The 18,569-nt window shown below is 41.6% G+C and overlaps 1 protein-coding gene across 2 annotated transcripts; it reads right to left on the bottom strand.

The window, feature by feature from the left end:
* Positions 1-541: 541 nt before the first annotated feature.
* U2AF2 (U2 small nuclear RNA auxiliary factor 2) lies at positions 542-18,286 on the bottom strand. 2 transcript variants are annotated; one of them, XM_083376261.1, is made up of 12 exons: positions 18,065-18,286; positions 14,660-14,795; positions 13,585-13,614; positions 13,199-13,302; positions 11,159-11,310; positions 9,740-9,856; positions 8,237-8,375; positions 8,020-8,099; positions 7,570-7,692; positions 3,847-3,933; positions 2,092-2,340; positions 542-1,091 (listed from the first exon to the last, which is right to left on the bottom strand). In XM_083376261.1, the coding sequence occupies exons 1-12, from the start codon at positions 18,111-18,113 to the stop codon at positions 957-959; spliced, it is 1,401 nt and encodes a 466-aa protein (XP_083232387.1). In that variant the 5' UTR covers positions 18,114-18,286; the 3' UTR covers positions 542-956. The 2 variants fall into 2 exon arrangements, with proteins under 2 accessions (XP_083232387.1, XP_083232388.1); XM_083376262.1 differs by having other exon boundaries at positions 13,268-13,302.
* Positions 18,287-18,569: the final 283 nt, after the last annotated feature.

Below are 18,569 nucleotides of genomic sequence, written 5' to 3'. Positions count from 1 at the left end.
ATTTCTTCATTACAGAAACAGTGTGTGCAGTATTCTTCTGGCAGAACTCAATACCCCAGTTAAAAATAATTACTTCCATCTCTCATTCTTAAGATTCAACCAGGATTCCAGTTGTACAGGTAGTTCTCCTTTAATGATCATTTGTTCAGTGACCACAGTTGCACATGGTGCTTGGAGCCTGGCTGGCAATTTTGACACTGCAACATCCTATGCTAACATGATCATCATTTGCAATCTTCACTGCCAGCTTTTGACAAAGTCAATGGGGCGCCCAGCAAGAAGTTGCAAATGGTGATCACATGATGTTGCACTTAATGCCAGCTAACAGAAATGCCAGAACTAAGGGGCAGTCAGGTGACATTGCATTTACCAACAAATTCTAATCCCAATTATCATCATTAAGGATTATTAAGTACGTTATTGATGGGTTTTGATATTGCAAGCATCTTTGATAAATTTCCCTTTGAAAAGCATGTTAAACCGTCTTAGTTTACAATCAGGGATTTAAAATTGAGGAAGTCCCCCCAATGACACCAGGGAATTGGAAAAAAAAATGTTTTAATTATGAGAGACAACACTAGAGAAATAGTTGTCCATACACACAGCGTAGAAGAAAGGAAATTACAACAAAAACAGGCCCACTGTTTTGACAGCAAAACTCCTTTTAGCAAAAAATCTGAAACATCACAGAGAAAGGGAGGGAAGGAAAATATGGGATAAGAGACAACACTTCTACTACAGAGTAACCATCATTGGGAAACCAGTGGGGGCATGGGTGGGTGGGCTGATGGTAGGTTTAGAAAAGGAAGGAACTGGGATAAATGGAAAGGGGAGGGGGAAATACAGATTTTGGCCATAAAATATAAACAGGCTATGCTGCTAAAGGAGCCACTCTGGCCAGCGAGTTGCCCCTGCCTCCACAAAACCCCCTCAAGGCTGTTTTCTCAAGGGCTGGGCTACCAGAAGTCTCGGCGATGATACGAGTCAGGATCGCAGTACTTGGTCACAACGACCCGGTTTGCAAACTTGCGTCCAGTCAGACCTTGCATGGCCTTCTGACAGTCAAAGACAGATGTGAACTCCACAAATATCTACAAAAAGAGCGAGGGGACAAAAGAGAAGACAATTAGTGGTACATTTGAAAAAAGTGACCATTAAAGGATTCAAATCTGGTCCAGATCATACATATAAGAATGTGAGTAGGAAAATAAACTGAAGCAACTGTACCTCTATTGCAATTTGAGTCTCATGAAATGTTTCTTCCATGCATCTAATCTAATTTACTTACCATTTACTTACTTACCACACTCAATTTGTAGATAGCTGCTTTTATGAACTGATCACCACCTTACTATTCTTAAAGCTACCCAGTTTTACACTGGCTGATTCAAAACAGATAGCACCTAGCCAATCTTTAACAACTAAGTAGGTTCTGATGTGCCTAGCACAGGGGTGGGGAACCCTGGCCCTTTTATGACTTGTGGATTCAACTCCCAGAATTCCTGAGCTATGCATGCTGGCTCAGGAATTCTGGGAGTTGAAGCCCACAAATCATAAAAGAGCCAGGGTTTCCCACCCGTGGCCTACGGGGCAGGCATGTAAAATCACCAGTCCGCAAATGTCTGTGAAGATCCAATACAACTGATGAAGCTTCCAGGATAGGAAGCAAAACATTTTGTTTTTTCTCAAAAAAATAAAAATCAGTCCAGTTGGTTTTTTTTTCAAAATAATAACCACTTTTGATACCCAGTCTGCAACCAAATGGTTCACTTTACAAAAACCCCACTACCTTTTCAATTTATTTTAGAGATGGGATACCGGACGTTTCTGCAAAGGCAAGACACCAATCCACACTTAATGAAATCCTAATTTGGATTCCCATGATTCAACCTCTTCATTCCTTAGTGGATAACTTTGTGTTTTAGAGCAGAGCCATCCGACTGGGCACTTCTATATCCCACACATACCTTGGAGCTCACGGAGCCAAATAAATACTTAAGAACAGAAGCATTCTCTGCTAACCGAGCAACAGCGTCTTCGTTTCCTTCTAAAACACCACCCCATCCCGCCAACCCTACAACCATTAAGTACCTTGCCACAGCCAGGCACCTCAACTCCATCAACAGGCCGGGGGATTTCAATGGATTTGACAACACCATACTTGCTACACTCATCACGGACATCTTCAACGATCTCTTCATATTCCTCATCATCCAGGAGCTCCTCAGGTAATACCATATTCATGAGGCACAGCACCTCAGTTGGATGACCACCCATCTGTACTTGTGAACTCATTAGACCCGGTACCTGCAGGGTCACTGGGGTCTGGTTTATTGTACTCTGGAGGGGCAGCAAGAGAGGAAGAGACAAAGCCACAAAGGAATTCAACAATACAACCATTTAAACAGGCAATCCCAAACACACTCAAACATTCTGTATTCTTTCTTTGAAAGCTCTGATTTTATTTTCTGGAAGAATTCAGAGTAGCTGTTTTTTTCAATCTCAAACATACCAAACAGCTCCTACTAATTCTATTTTAAAACCAAGTCCCCAAATCTGAAACGCTGAAAAGTGTTACTTCTCTGTCAACGAAATAGCTAGTTTATGTTTCTTGTGACCGGCAGAAATAAGCAAAGCAGAAATAATCATTTCTGATTCTCAAAAATGTAATAGCTTTTGGCTATACTGTAATTCTTTGGGTACTGGTTACTTTGGAAACTGGTTTTTCAGATCACCAGAAATCAGCATGATGCCCTATTCTTCTAATATATGGCTTCAATGCACTAGCTGATCATACCAGCAATGTCTTTATAAAGAGATTTCATTTTTGGTATCAAATTATCCTGGGTCCATTGCATATCTGGCTAGATAGGTTTAATATAAAAAATAAGAACTGAATTCAGAAATAAATGTGATGTAAGGGACCACTATGGTGGGAAGGTAACAGCGTTCCGTGCACCTTTGGCGTCTAGTCATGCCGGCCACATGACAATGGAGCACTGGCTCTTCGGCTTTGAAATGGAGATGAGCACCGGCCCCTAGAGTCGGAAACGACTAGCACGCATGTGCGGGGGAACCTTTACCTTTAAGCATTTTATTACCGCTCCCACGTACAAGTACAGAAAATAAAGTCTATGCGCTAAAGAGACCTTTGTGAAAACCAAAAAGAGCCTTCACCATCTGAACAAGAGTGTTTTAGACTATCATGAAGCTTCCTGGAACACTCAACCAGAAATTGTTGGCAGCGGCTGAAGGGAGGGACTGAAAGTGCTGGACAGACAATGGGGACAGTCAAGCCAGCAGGACAGCTGCACTGGGAGCTTTTGGGTAGAGGAGGAGGAGAACGAAGGCAACACACACCAGCCTTGTCTTTCTCATTTGGATTATGTTTCGCCTGAAACCCAGAGCCACCAAAGATGTTTTGGTACTGCCAAGCCAAGGGTGATATGAAAGAGTCACAGCTGTTCCAAATTTGAAGCATTTTCCCCACTTCGTGCACACATTATTTCTGAGATAAATCTAAAGCAGGCATGTCAAACTGCCGGCCCACGGGCTGGAGACGTCACAACAAAAACTGCGCCCACCCCATTGCCGGCAATGGGGAAACGTCGCAAGTTTGACATGCCTGACCTGAAGGGCCTGGGAACCTTCTTTGGCCTGAAATTGCTTCTCTCTCGTTAAGCAAGGCAAGAAACTGGTAGTTCCCCTATGCCTGCAACCACTGGCATTTGATAGTATTGATAAGACCAATCTACTAACTTTCAGAAACAGAACCTGCAAATGTATCCTGGAAAGGTTGTTCTTTGGTACTGTTTTACCCTCGTCCCAATCCCTTTCCTTCCTTACCAAGGTAGCATTCTTGGCTCCCACGCTAGCTCTCTGTACCAAAAGCTTCTTGTCGCCCAACTGCATGCCGTTCAACCCCGCGATGGCCTGCGAGGGCAAAAAAAAGTGAATCCAGACACTTCAAAACTTGAGCCTCCAAGGCCACCAACCACACACCCCCTCTGCCCCAGGCTCCAAAACACATCCACACATTCATACATAAAAATTAGCTTATTTTATGCCTGCCCCCCCCCCGCACCCCCCACCAGATTCCTACCTGAACTGCACTGCTCTTGGATTTAATACCACATTTAGGTTATTTACCTGCCGGGCCTCAAAATCAGCATGTTTTTTTAAAAAATAGATCTTGTTGGAAGGGATTAAGATGAGTCAACAAGACTGTCTGCATGAAGGAGAAGAGCAAAGGTGAGATTTCAGCCTCAGCCAAATGTTGCCAACAAAGACAGAAAATTCTAAAAGGATGCAGATGAGACCACATATTTCTCGGAAGGAGAATTCCACTGATTTGAGGTTGTCACTGCTTCGGGAGCTTACATCTAACCAGTCCAGCCCCAATAAAGAATTTAGTATCAGGTTTTACAATATTGAGAATTTGTTTTCCACACAGACCAATTTCAGAAGGAAGATTATGAGGCCAAATAATTTCCCAGCTACAATATATATAAACTGAGGTTTTATGAAAGAATGCACATTTCACATTTAAGTTACCAATTAAGTTTTTTTTAAAAAAAAATCTGGCAAGCAAATTTACTAATCCTTTTCCGCACAGAAGAATCCAGTGGATGAACGGCTGGTTCAGCCAGGGATGGAGCAAAATACATACGAAACTACAACTTGGCCAAAATATTTCAAATTATGATCTAGAATTTGTATTTATGACTGTGTAACTTCAAAATACACATATGGGCACAAGTTTCCAGCATCTAATTTTCTCAGAGACAATTTTCTAATAACTTGTTTCTAGAGAAAGTAAGAGTATAAGACATAGAATAAAAAAAAAAGGGGGGGGGAGAATGACAGTTTTAAAAATAGTTATTTAACCAATATTTGGTACAATTATACACCTGTCTAGTCAGAAAGTAATGTTCATTTATTCAGATGGTGTAATCCTCTTTCCCTTAATGCCATCTGCCCCAGGATCGTCCCTTTTCCACAGAAAATGCTCAACATTCTATTTGTAGGTTAAAATTTTAGGTCTTCTTGGCAAAATAAATTGTTATAACTTGAACTATGTATTTTAAGAATATGTGGAGTATATAAAAATTCTAAATCTCCTGAAGAATCAAGTATCTATCATTGGTTAAAAAAAAAAGTTCACTAAAAATAAACCTCATTTAATAGACTATTTCAGATACTTGCTCCTTCAGAGGATTTCTTGAAGCAAGAGTCAAATTGGGACTTTTGGTAGCATTTAATATAAATGTAACGGAAATTACATCAGAAAATGTTTTCCATGTAATCAATACTATGTCTTTGTACTGCATTACAAATAGCAATTTGATGGCAACCTTAAGAAGATCCATAAGGTGCGTCTATGGCTTTCTGGGGCCTAAGGTGTGCAGTTGCTATGCCTCTGTAGAATTATTTCTTACAATTAGGGCATTTATCCTAATATCTAACCAAAAGTAATTAGCTGATGTTCGAGCAAGCTGTACTACTTCCTCATATAATATGAGGAAGTTATATTAATATGAGGAAGTTATATTAAATATATTAATATTTAAAAAATCAGAAAAGCCTGTTAGCCTTTTCAAAGCCTGCAATTTATGGGGTATCACTGAGCTGAATACTTTTACTACTCCTCCTATTACTGCATGGACGATATTCAATTGTGCGCATCTCAAGAAAGCAAGCTAGGTTATCCTGGTGTCTGGAGGCTCTGGGGAGAAACATGCTCAAACTCCATCCCATCAAGAGTAGCTGTAGATACTTGGGATTCTCCCAGTTCCAGGGATCTGGGATCACACTATCTCTCTCTGGATTGGTGCACAATACGGGTGAGGGTCTTCCTGGACCTTCAATTCCTGTTTAAGGAGCAGGTAGCCATTGTAAGCAGGAAGTTCTTTGTATGGGTTTTGCTTCAGATGCAGCTGTTTCCGAATCATGACACTCTCCTTATAAGTCATACATGCCTTGGCTATCTAGTGAATAGACTTACAATTCGCACTATACAAGGCTGCTCTTAATGATTAATCAGAAGCTACAATTGGTCCACCTTGCAGTGACATAATGAGCAGACGATATTATGCCCCTGCAACAAACCCCTTTCCTTTAGGAGCTGCACTGATTATCAGTAAACGTCCCGGTGCAATTCAAGATGCTGGTTATTGCCATAAAGCCTTCCATCGCATAGGTCCTTTCCGAGGGGCCGTCCATCTCTTAATAGTGTCTACACCTGTTCTCTATAATCAGATTTGGCTTGCTTTGGGTTCCACTGATCGAGCAATATCATCTTGCAGAACCCAGAAAATGAACCCTCTAGAACAGGATTCCCCCAGAGATTCACACAGCTTTCACCTCACCCAACCTCAAGTGAACTCTAAAACCGTGGCTCTTTTTCCCAGGTTAGGGTGTTTTGACAGGCCCCTTTGGATTGGGAATAACACAGAGTGTATTTTGTATGCTTTCTTGGGGCTACCGTTACTCTTTTTGTAACGTTATTGTCTTCTTAATCTACGAAGCCATTTTGGAGGTTGGTGGCCTAGGATGTTAGAGAGGTAAATATCCACTCTCAGATTTACCATCTGATTTTGGATCTCATCCAGGATTTTAGCTTTTGCTAAAACCTCATAGCTTTCTCCTTAATGCAGAGAGACCAAAGGAGGGGAAGGGAGAGCATGGGAAAACACACACTTCCCAAGTAGCATGTGGGAAGAAAGACTGCATGGGACAGGAAGCAGGTGTGGGGAATTATATATATATATAAATATTTATATACAAACACATGTATCCATACACACTAACAACGACACTCAATTACAAAGAAACACATGCATAACCCTGATGGAGATCAACCCAAAAACAAGAGCTTATGCTCTGCATGCAAAGTTACCACCGACACGCTCTGAGCCTTACTGGGAATTGTGGGGTGTTTCCTCTCCACCACAGGTCCCCCCTCTCCAACGGGGCAAGGGGAAACTGGGGTGCTTTTCCTTTGTTTTACTGTTAAAACTATAAACGCCAATACTTGCATTTTATAACTCCCACTGGAGTCAGCAAGCATGTCTGATTACGGGCCTGTTCCTCCTCCCCCCCGCTGTAACAGAAAGCACAGCGGGAGAAAGGAAACATAAGTCATTAGGGGTGCAGAACAGAGAATTTACTGGGGGGGTAGGGAAATGGGTGAAATGCACTACGGACCCGGCTCTTCCCTGGCTGGTGAGGGGAGGGCTTCTTACCGGCTCTCGGTCGGGCACGGCGGCCAGGGTCTTCGCAAAAAGGCCGAAGCCTTCTCCGACTAACATTCGGGGAGAGTTGTTGTTTTTTTGGGGGGAACAAAAAGCAGAAGTGATCAGAACACTAACTCGATGGTGTCTGCCGCTAAGTCAGCAGCTGTGCTGTAAAGGAGAGAAAAGCTGGCACCCCCTAGAGGGGAGGAGAGAAAAAAACACCCCACCTGCTCAAAGGACAAAGAACCCCCCCTCATCCCACGGGAAGATCGGCGGGCCGCTGCAGAGCAAAAAAAAAATGAAAAGAGGACGAGGCAAGAGAGGCTGGCCCTACCTGGTCTGTGACGTTGATGTCCACATATTCACAGAAGGCATAGCCTTTTGACAGGCCAGTGGCGCTGTCCTTCACCAAATTGAAAGCCTTCAGAGGTCCAAAGGAAGTGAGCAATTCCTTGACCTGACGGAGGAAGGAAGAAACAAGGTTAACCATTGTCATCGTACCAAATGCAAACTTTCACCGTAGCACAATAGCGTGAAGAATGAAAACTAGTCTTTAAAGACTGATCTGGCTTTTGTCAAAAGATTATTAAAATCAGTAAATATTTCAGGAGAAGGACTTCCCATCAAGTGCTAGCTCAAACTGGCTATTAACTGGCTTAAAACTGGCATCAGCAAAGGATTACACTGAGTATGAAACGTGTCCCGGCTGGCTAAGACGTAAGGAGAATGGAGAATGAAACACTTGCCCATGTTATCCTGAATTATGTAATATACCCAGACTGACCTGATCATCATTAAGATAGTTTGGCAGACCCCCAATGAACAGTTTATGAGCAGAATCTGGGACCACTGTGGAAACGACACCTATAAGGAGGAAGTGGTTTGACATGGCAGGAAAACATATGAAATTATACACACCCACTGCACACAACATTGCTAAATGGTTCCCACCCTATATATGACTAGCACTTCTTTATTCAGCAGAATTCTGATAAACCCACCTGGCACATAAACTGATGGGTTTTCAGACATGCCAGGAAGTGGCTGATAATCATGGGGGCGTCTGATCTTCAGTGACTGTCCCTGGAAAATAATCCCATCAAAAGCCATGGCCTGTGTAGTTTCATCCACAGAACGGAACTGTAGCAAAGAAAAGAAAAAAAAACAAATGGGAAAATCGGTGTCATAGTCCCTTACAGAATGCATGGCTATTGCGATTCTTATCTCAGCACGTTTCACCTCACCCATCTTCAGGTGAACTCTAAAATCTTGGGCAAGAAGCAAAATAGCAATTAAGAATCTTGGGCAAGAAGCAATTAAATTCTACACTTATATGAGGTTAGATAATCAATGCCCGGGTATGGAAGCAGTAGACATATCTTGCAAAATTTACAAGCAATGAACTTCTCACCAACAATCTGGAAGATTGAAGAATACATAGAACAAGGAAGCTATTATTTTGCACACCCAAGGAGACGTGCCCTGAGCTGAAGTGGAGATTTATGCATGTGTCCACAAAGCATTTAGAGTAGATAAAATACAAACAAATATGAAGTTAAAAGTCAAAGAACCTCAAGAAAGTCAGATGGAATTATAACCACTACATTTAGCATTTTTATTTTAAGAACGTTTTTAGGAGATTGCAAATGTTTCACAATTCTCTTGGGGCTGATAACTAAATGCATATTCATGTTTATCAAGATTAAGGTTCCAAATAATTCAACTTCTTCACCTTTAAGGTCCACAAAATTATTTATTTTTTGGGAGGGTAGGAATGCTGGTTTTATTTCTACAAGCCACCCATTCCACTTTTTGCTTCTATCTCCTGTCCATTAATGCATGACATGCAATCTATTTCATATTAGCTTTTTCCCGTTTGTACAAAGTCCATGTTTTACTGTTCAATTAAATGCAGACATTCAGCAAAGGGTAGCATCAGCAAGAGATGCCTGTAATTAGAATAATGAAATAATGAAACAAGTTTGCAGCACAATTGGAGTGCTCAAATTAGTCCCAAATTCCAGAAAACAATGCTACTAAATTTGTCAACTGAACAAATAAGCAAGACACTACTATTTCTAAAATGTCTTGCATCCAGTAAAGGTCAATCCCGCTGTCTCCTGGCTTTTCTGTTTCATATATTGGGAAAGAATGGATACCTTTCCATCTGGTTTTTCAGCATTTGTATAAATTACTATTGTAGATGTTTCCTCTCCTACTATCACATTACTCTATGGAAATCTTTTCTAAAAACTGAATTTAGGCTTTTAATTAAATTTATTAACATGCAGAGGCTGGATTACCCTTACACCATCAAGCTCCACAGTTGTGGCCGAAGATCACAGTAAAACATCTAAAGAGAATTAGCTCTTAATAGGGCCTCATACACATTCAACAAGTCCATATGAAGCAATTTTATGCATTTGCTTTGATTTCTCCAGAATCATAACTGTGCGAGTAAATCAGTGGTGCTTTAAACCTGTTTTGAGCCACTGTAAACTCACCTCCAGAAAAGCGAAGTTCTTGTCCTGGTTAATTTGCACTGCCAAGACAGGATTACCGGGAGCCTGAGTAAGGCCACCAAGGCGCATCTGGGCATTGAAGAAGTCCATCATTGCTTCCTGTTGGAATCATGGAAAGAGATGCAAAGAGTAGATGTATGATATAAGCTGGAATGGCAACCTGGACCTCAAATAGATTACAAAATAACATTTCCTACTTGCCTGCTATGATGGTAGCAAACTGTGAAGCTATGAGGATTGCTGTCCCATACATTATTCACTTAAAGAGAAATGGAAAACTCTTTGGTCTTTTTTTTCCTTTTTGGTAGGGATAATTAAAAAACAAGCAACCATATTTATTTCTCTGGTCATTTAGGTTTTAATACATCTCTCTCTGTTAGATATAAGGACCACTGAGTTACAGTCAGGACTGCAAATAAAAATATAATGCTGCCCAGGGTCTAGTGGAGTAGCAGCCATAACAAATTTAATGAAATAATAATGGCCCCGTTCCCATATCCGGATGTCTAAATCAGAATTCACCTCTTCAGGCCAACATTGATCAAATGTCAGTATCAATTGTAAAAGACAAATTTTAAAAGATGCTGAGAAAAGATACTATATTAAACTGAACAACTCACTGACTCAATGTAGTCATTTTGGCTCATAATGAATGAAAAGCAAGAAATGTCCTTTGAAAACAGCATCCTGTTATCTGTGTCACATAGAGAAAAACAGTTGAGCTGCTTTTTCTGTATGCTCAGCAGAGCTTCAAGCCACCATTTAACCAATTCTGGCAGTCGCACTAAGGATGGTTATGTCTCTACTGCACCCAACCTCAAAAGAGGGAATGGCAGTAACCCCAAATCGAAGAGTTTTCTTTTTAAAGACAAACACTAAAATGTGTGGGGATAAGACATGATCCGATAGGAAGGAATATTTAGAATATCCTTTCAGTCAGGCTACAATTCCCATCAGTGTATCTGGAAGGTAACAGTTCAGGGAAAGCAAAAATTCATTTCATGCGATTCGCTGATGAAAAGTTTGTATCTATTTGAGTCATTAACATGCCAGATCATAACAACAATTTGAGCATGGCTGGACTTAAGAGAATCAAGTCAGCAATTCCAACTTAAAACTTCCAGTATTCCTTTTGCAAATCTACAAATTCAATGGCAAAATGTGAAATATGTAGTTTTTGATCCAAAAATGGCAAAATAAGACAGGAAGTGAAAATTCCTCTGAGTAAGGGAAGCACTCCCATTTCCATTCTTACCCCCATCTTTTTAAAAATAAAAAAGAAGAAACAAATAACAAACCAGGAGGCTGCTTTTTCTGGTGGTGTCACTGAAATTGAGCACTTGTTGCAGCAGCCAAAAGTTTCAATGCTGAGCAGAGATAACAGAGTACGCTAACAAGTACCTCGGTGATTCCAAAAGGGATATTGCCAACATAGAGACGTCGAGCTTGTCGCGTCATTTGGCTGCCGACTACAGGCACAGGTGTAGGTGTTACTGCCAGCCCATCTGGAGTCATGGTTGGTAGTAGGGCTGTAGCTGGAATTTGTCCCGCAGCTAGAAATGAAAAAGTATAGTGAAAGTTACCAGTTCTGATTCTCCTAATAAAAACATTATATATTGGGAGTCTTGATGACATAAACACAAAGGATTAAGGATGTGCAAAATGTGCCACTATGAAATATGCCAACCCCAAAACAGGCCTATTTTGTGCGTTATAGAAGTGGTTTAAAATAGGTCTAATTTGAAGATAAGAGCACTGCCAAAACACTCGGAATACCTTATTCTGGAGTCAGAACATTTTGAAGAGCCCTAAACAATCTGTGGCAACAGTGAGAATTAAGGTGTTATAAAAACATACATGGAATGATGAAGAGAACTAGCAATCCAATTACTTTTCAAAACACAAGAAAGTATTAAATTTTGTTATTTCTTCAGTAAAAAAATAGCAAAGACCACACAGCTATCTTTTTCCATTATGCCCAGTAAATCATCAACCCAAAATGCACCAGATACAGGAAAAAATGCTCCCAAGTTGAAACAGAACATTCTGATCACAACATATATTTTTACAATTGTTATAAAGTCAAACTGGGGAACTCCAAGGCTGAGGCTTTTCAATGCCATTTAAAGGCCTTTTTGGTGCCTTTAAAATCATCTGTTCCTTTATTTATTAATTTTTACCCCACCTTATTGCCTTATAAGAAACCCAAGGCAGCCAACTCCTTCCTCCTATTTTCCCCAACAACCCTATGAGGTGGGATGGGCTGAAAGTGTGAATGACCCAAAATCACCCAGCCATCTTTCATGCCTAAGGTAGGACTAGGAACGCCAGAGTTTCCTGGTTTCCAGGCCAGCACCTTAATCATTGTATCAAACTGGTTCACACATACCCACTGCTTCTTCCTTCTAAGCAGCAGAGTCACAGAAATGACAGCCTGTGGTTTGTTTAAGATTAATAACATCATACAGCTCTGCTACTGAAGAACACCAGCCAAATTTAAATATGAATTTGGTCTAGATGTTCTCTCACATAAACCACCTTTAGATTAAGCTCTGTGGTTAATGAAATCTAGAAGTAGCAATTAAAAACATGCTTATTGTTAAATCACACACACAATTTTGTGGCTATGACTTGCAGGAAGTACTGGATATGCCTTCAATTGACGTTTGATAAGGTTTGCAGTTTGATATAGCACTTTAGCTCCTATGCTCTCTTGTGGAATTCTGCACATAGGCACATTTCAGAAACGGTCTATTAGACGTGATTCTTCAACCAGCCTTTTGGCAAGCACAACTGACGTCATTTTCCTCTTTTTCCCTGTTCCCATCCAGGTTTATTTTGCCTGCTATCTCTGTTCTTCTGTTTTTGCATGGTTTCTGTATTCCTAGTTTTAAATGTTTTTAACAATTTACAAACCGTCCAGAGTTCCTGAGAGCCAAGCAGCTTATCAATGTAATAAATTATTACCCCCATTTTAAAATCTCATTATGGTATTTTTATGCATTGTTTGCAGCATGATGGAAGGGCAACGATTATAATTATGGTAACTCAAGATACAAAAATCCAAAGACTAATAAAAAGAATTTCAGATGGGAAAATTTACTCACCAATGAAAGTTATAATATACTGATAAATCAAATTCATGGATGTTAACTCAACTGCAAGCCTTACAGAGACTGGTGAGACATGTTTTGAGGAGACAGAGATGAGATACTGGGGGAGGCTACTCAAGGTAGATGCGCAATGAAGCAACTAGCGAGTAGGGCCACACATGTTCTCTATTACTGACCTGCCCAAAGTTCAAACTGCCAGGGAAGGGACAAAAATCTGTTACCAGAGACAGATCAAAACTGCTTGCTTCAGATTTTTAAATTATGCAAGCTGCCTATCCCTGTTCTAAAACTGAGTGAATCAAGGTGACTTAAGCAAAGAGAAGCCTACCCTGCATAGCTTTATACTGCATGGGTGTAATGTGCTCAAACCCTGGAGGAGGGACATCCCAATACTTGCGGATTTTCTTCTTCTTCTCATGCCGGGGAGAACGGCTGTATTGGGGAGCAAGAGTAAAACATTAGTAGGAAGAAAGAAAAAAAGCATACTTTCCCGTAATCTTAACATTAAAATGAATTCCTAGTCAAGTCTATGCTTGTTCCAGTTGGGATATTATACGCTGTAATATCCAGGATCAATGCTTTTAATTTAATAACCCCTACAATTAATTCTGATTCTTGGACTGTTTCCTTTAATTTTAGGTTTGTTTTTTTAGTGAAGCCTCCTATGGCTTTTTGTTGTCCCTGGCAGCACTAGGAGGAACTGGCAATGCTCACCTTAGAGGACCTGACAGGCTTAGAGGAGATCTGAAACGCAAAAACAAAATGGGTTTAAAGTAACCCCAGAAAAACATTTATAGAAATTTAATAACATTTAATAGCTTTGTCAACCTTGCAACTGCGAGCAGAGGTGCAACCAAGGTAGACAAATGAGCAGTGTAAGGAAAAAAGTTCCAGAAAGAACTTTATTCATTTATTATTGTGGCATATGACATTTCTAACTGGGTTTAAAAAGTGTCCAGGCACAAATACCTATATCATGTGTATCCATCACCAAGGACACTGGATGCCAGATATTAATCAGTAAGTGTGTTTGATTATCAATAATAAGATTCCAGGGTTTTCACAAAGGATAAAGCTGTTTCAACCACATATATATAAGATAAAGATACAGTAAAATACTGCAATAGTCCTGCTGGCCAAGGAAACAAAAGTTTAAAGACAAGGAGAAAACCAGAAATATAATTGTAAAGCAGTTTGTAGGCTTTCCAATCCCACATTTTACAAAAAAGATATGGTAAACAAAAATGTAACGTCAAAAAACCTAGTATTTTCTATTGTATTACATTTCTCTGTTGCTCCTTCCTTTTTAGTCTCCTGAAGCTTTGTTAAATTCATTTCCCAACTCACCCAATATGCAGAGGCAAAATAGTTGGCAAGATTACAAAGGATGCAGTACATAACTTACAGAAGATACTGCTTATGTGCAATTTCGGCATGCTCCCATATATCTCTGACATAACTACTTTCATTTTGGTGATTCCTGAACACACTTTCCTTAACAAATTTAGTTTCAGCAGATTAACTAATCATTCATTTCCAATGATAATTAATTAGCTCCATTTGCCAAAATGACAATATTACAAAATTAGACTTTTGGTCTCTAGTAAATCTGGATTATTAGATATTATTATGGTCTCAGAGAATGTTCAAAATCTGTTTCTCTAAATTAATTAACAGCTTTCAGAAAAATCACTATTCTGCATAATTCTGAATGGCAAAACGATCGCTGTTTCTGAGGTTTTGCCTAAGATTCTCTACTCCGTATAAAAATGTTGTTGAGGATCTGTACCTGCGCCTCCTACGATCTCGTGAAACACTGCGCTGATCCCTGTTGCGCCTGTCACGGCTACGACTGCGACGTTTCCTGTCACGACTCCGTGAACGACTGTGGCTGCGTTTACGATGACGATTCTCTTTATCACGTTCTAAAGGCAACAGGATAGAACACAGTGAGCCATCAGCTGCTGCTTCAGAACAGAGAACATATCTCCTCTGGTTGTTGCAACCCATTTCATTTCCCTAAAACAGTGAGCAGGTGGGGGGTTTTTGGCTTTCAAAGGAGAACATTGAGGAAAAGAAACATTGCCAAGAAGAAACTGATACCATTGTATAATCATCTGGAATTATCTTAATCGCCCCTGGATAATGGCAACAACAAATGAATCAAACAGGAGAAATAGAGACAATAGATTAAATTGTTTTAGAATTTCTCAACATTAATATGGCACACAACTATCTCAAAGTTTATCTCCAAATCTAGCAAGCAGTGTTTGTTTGGCCCAATTTGGAAACCCTTGATGCATACTTATAGACACACATTAATTTCCATTATTTTTGTAACATATTCTCAAGGAGTAAAAAATGAAGTAAACTAAATAAAATTTGGTGTCAACAATTTAATTTCTTTAAAAGTCAAAAACAAGTAATCTGTTTTCTATTTTTAAAAAAATAGAGGAAAATCTAGGCATAATTCTACCCAGATTTTTAAAGACTTTTTAGATGCAAACACTACATAACAAAAACAAAGTAAAATAGCATGAGGGAAAGGGTATCAAATGATTTGCCTGTCTGCTTCTAAAATATATCAGTATCTATAATTGCAAGAATGCAGGATGTTATTTCAACTAATACTGCTTTCTAATAGTTCTGAACTACTATGAGACCTGCTATAGGAGGGGTATGGAACAGAATTAGATACAATAGATTTTAAACAAAGAACTGTTCTGGAGACCGGAGAAGACTGATGCAGCTGCACTGGACACAAACAATGTTTTAGAACAAGTACAAAATGTTATTTGTGTGGTCAATGGGGCTGTTTTAAGATGCTTTGGTAACAGGCATACAATACAGAAATTTCTGTTGAAAACATTCATGTAAAGCAGAAAGTCCTAACTGAAGTGAAAACAGTGAAAACAGGAAAGCTTCAGTTTTAACTAAGGATCTATAAAACAGTATTTTTAAAAAACAGCATGCCTTCTCTTCTATTTCTATATATTAGTCATATAATCCAAACTACTGGTAAGTCCAGTGTTATCATAGGACCTGCAGTGCTAAACATTCTTACAGTATGTCCTAGTTTCACCATCAAGAAAGCTTAAAACAAGGACCCACATTGCTTTCATTTGGTATACCCAAGATGTCCAAAACAGTCTCCAGTTTTTTTTAAAAATGGACTGAATTCTAAAAAACCCCATGAATACTTGTACTTTTAGAAAGGGTGGAATAGATTTATTTCAAAGGAAATCAATTCTGGGGAGCAAAGAGGCAGCCTCTGAATTATACCGTTCAAAAGCAAAACATGATTGCACTTAGAACTACACCTTCTGTTTTGGTTCAATGCTAGCAACCAGCTGGTGGATGATAACCAATTTGGCCTAGGAGTCTGTGAATTACTGTGATTCCCAACAAACAGAAATAGGTATGTCAGTAGGGAGTGAAATCAGGAATACAGTACTGTAGCTTAATCCAAATATTTTGACTGATACAAGGAAACCTCTACTGCCAAGATATTATTCTATGGCGTTTTCTGGAAGAAGCACAGGCATGTGGGTATACAGGTAGTCGTCGACTAACCACCATTGATTTGGTGACCATTCTAAGTTTCAGTGGCACTGAAAAAAATGACATATGACCAAGGCTTTTTTTGTCATAGAACGCCCCAGAACAAAGTTCCGGCACCTTTTTTGGATGGAACCTTGTACGGTAGGCAAGGCGGGTTGTATGACCTGTGTGAGTTCTGGCACCTTCCTTCTTTTACAACAAAAAAAAGCACTGCATATGACCAATTTTCACACTTAGGACCATTGCATAGTCCTGGCCGGGGGGGGGGGGGGGGTGTTTCATGTGGTCACCATTCGTAACCTTCCCAACCATCTTCCGACTAGCAAACTCAACGGGGGAAGTCAGAATCGCTTAAGGACCACCAGTGAAGCGATTCACTTAAGTGTGGCCAAAAAAAAAAAAAAGATCAAATGAGGCAAAACTCATTTAACAACTGCCTTAACTGGGGAAATTTATTTTTTATTTTTATTTTAATCCCATTTATATCCCGCCCTTCTCCGAAGACTCAGGGCGGCTTACAACTTAAAGCACAAACCAATGTGCTTAGCAGTAGCCTTCATTCTATGTATATGCCTGCTTATTAGGGCTTTCGGGGCCCCCCCACAAGCGGCATTATTACAAAGTCAGCTTATTGCCCCCAACAATCTGGGTCCTCATTTTACCTACCTCGGAAGGATGGAAGGCCGAGTCAACCTTGAGCCTGGTGGGACTCGAACCTGCACTAATTGCAGGCAGCTGGCGTTACTTAAGGAGGCAGTGGTGGTCGTCAGTCGAGAACTACCCGTACTGTACGATTTAACCTCCGGCGCCTCCCGACTCGGAGAAAGAAAAGCCCCCACCCCACCCCCCCCAAATCCGAAATCCCCTTGCAACAGCTGTCAGGCCACACGGCCTTTAGGAAGTCAGGCTTGAGAGGCAAGCTTCCTCGCGGGGCCTAGGCAGCCGCCTTCCATTCAACCCCTGGCGTCCCTCCCACCGCGGCGGCCGAGGAAAGCGGCCGAGGGAGCGGATTTCGCTAACTTGCCGCTCTCCCGCGAGCTCGCCTTTCTCCCGCCCTGGCAGGAAAGTCCGTGAAAGGCAGAGGAGAGCCTCCTGTCCCAGGCGCGGCCTCGCCTGAGGAGGGCGGGTGCACCACGTGCGTTCTCCCAACTCTGGACAAACCCGCCCGCCCGCAATCCCGAAAAACGGAGGGCTTTCCACACACACACACACACACACACACACACACCCCTCGGCGTTCCCCTCCCCCACTCGTTTTAAACGCGCGCCGCGCGCGCTGGGCCGCCAACGGTCCCGGGCGCGCGGCCTCCCCCGCCTCCCCCCGAACCACTTCAGACTCGCGCCAAATTAGGCGGAGGGAGGGGGGACGGTAAAGAGGAGGAGGAAGAGGAGGAGGTGGCCGGGCGCGCGAGGGTCGCCCCCCCCCGTCTCTTCCACAACGGGGCCTTCCAAGGCAGCCGAATGGGCCGCCTCGAAAACCAGAGGAGGGTGAAGAACGGAAGGGTCAAAGGGAAGCACCCGCCGCCCTCGCCGCCTCGTACTTCACTTTTTTTTTCCCTCCCTCTGGCTCGGACCCGGCCGACTTACTTGCCGCCGCCGCCACCACCCCGCCGCCGCCGCCACGCTTGCTTACCCTGTTTGTTTTCATTTAGTTGCCGCTCGAACTCGTCGAAGTCCGACATGGTTGCGGTGGAGAGAGGAGGACGTCCCCTGGTCCGGCCTAGCTACGGTTGTAATGTGGTGGCGCCTGCTAGCCCCAGGTCCTCCTCACGCAGTAGGCCTCAACAGCGCCTTCTCTGGGAGTTCGGCAACTTCCGCTGACGGCTTCGGCTGTGAACGGAAACTCTCGGCTATCTCCGGAACGCCTTTCGAGACGCGGTTGGCCTTCCCTTTCCGCCCGCCCCTCCCCCCACTCCTACTTTCCCCTCCCCCGAATCGTTCGCAGAAGCTCTCGGGAAAGTCTGCCTCTCTAGGAAAGCTTCGGATTTCTTATGGAGACTCGGATACTCTTTTTGACGTCATTTCCTTCGTCTTAAAACCTTTCGGGAGCCTGACGCGTGCCTTTGTCTTCTTCCCGCTTAAAACACAAAACAAAACCCCCCGAAAAACAAAAACCGTGGCTTCTTAAAAATAAAAGA

The sequence above is a fragment of the Vipera ursinii genome, assembly GCF_947247035.1.
Source record: "Vipera ursinii genome assembly, chromosome: Z".
NCBI lineage: Eukaryota > Metazoa > Chordata > Lepidosauria > Squamata > Viperidae > Vipera > Vipera ursinii.
The sequence above is the reverse complement of the archived record's forward strand: the minus strand, read 5'-3'. Positions and strand labels throughout refer to the sequence as shown.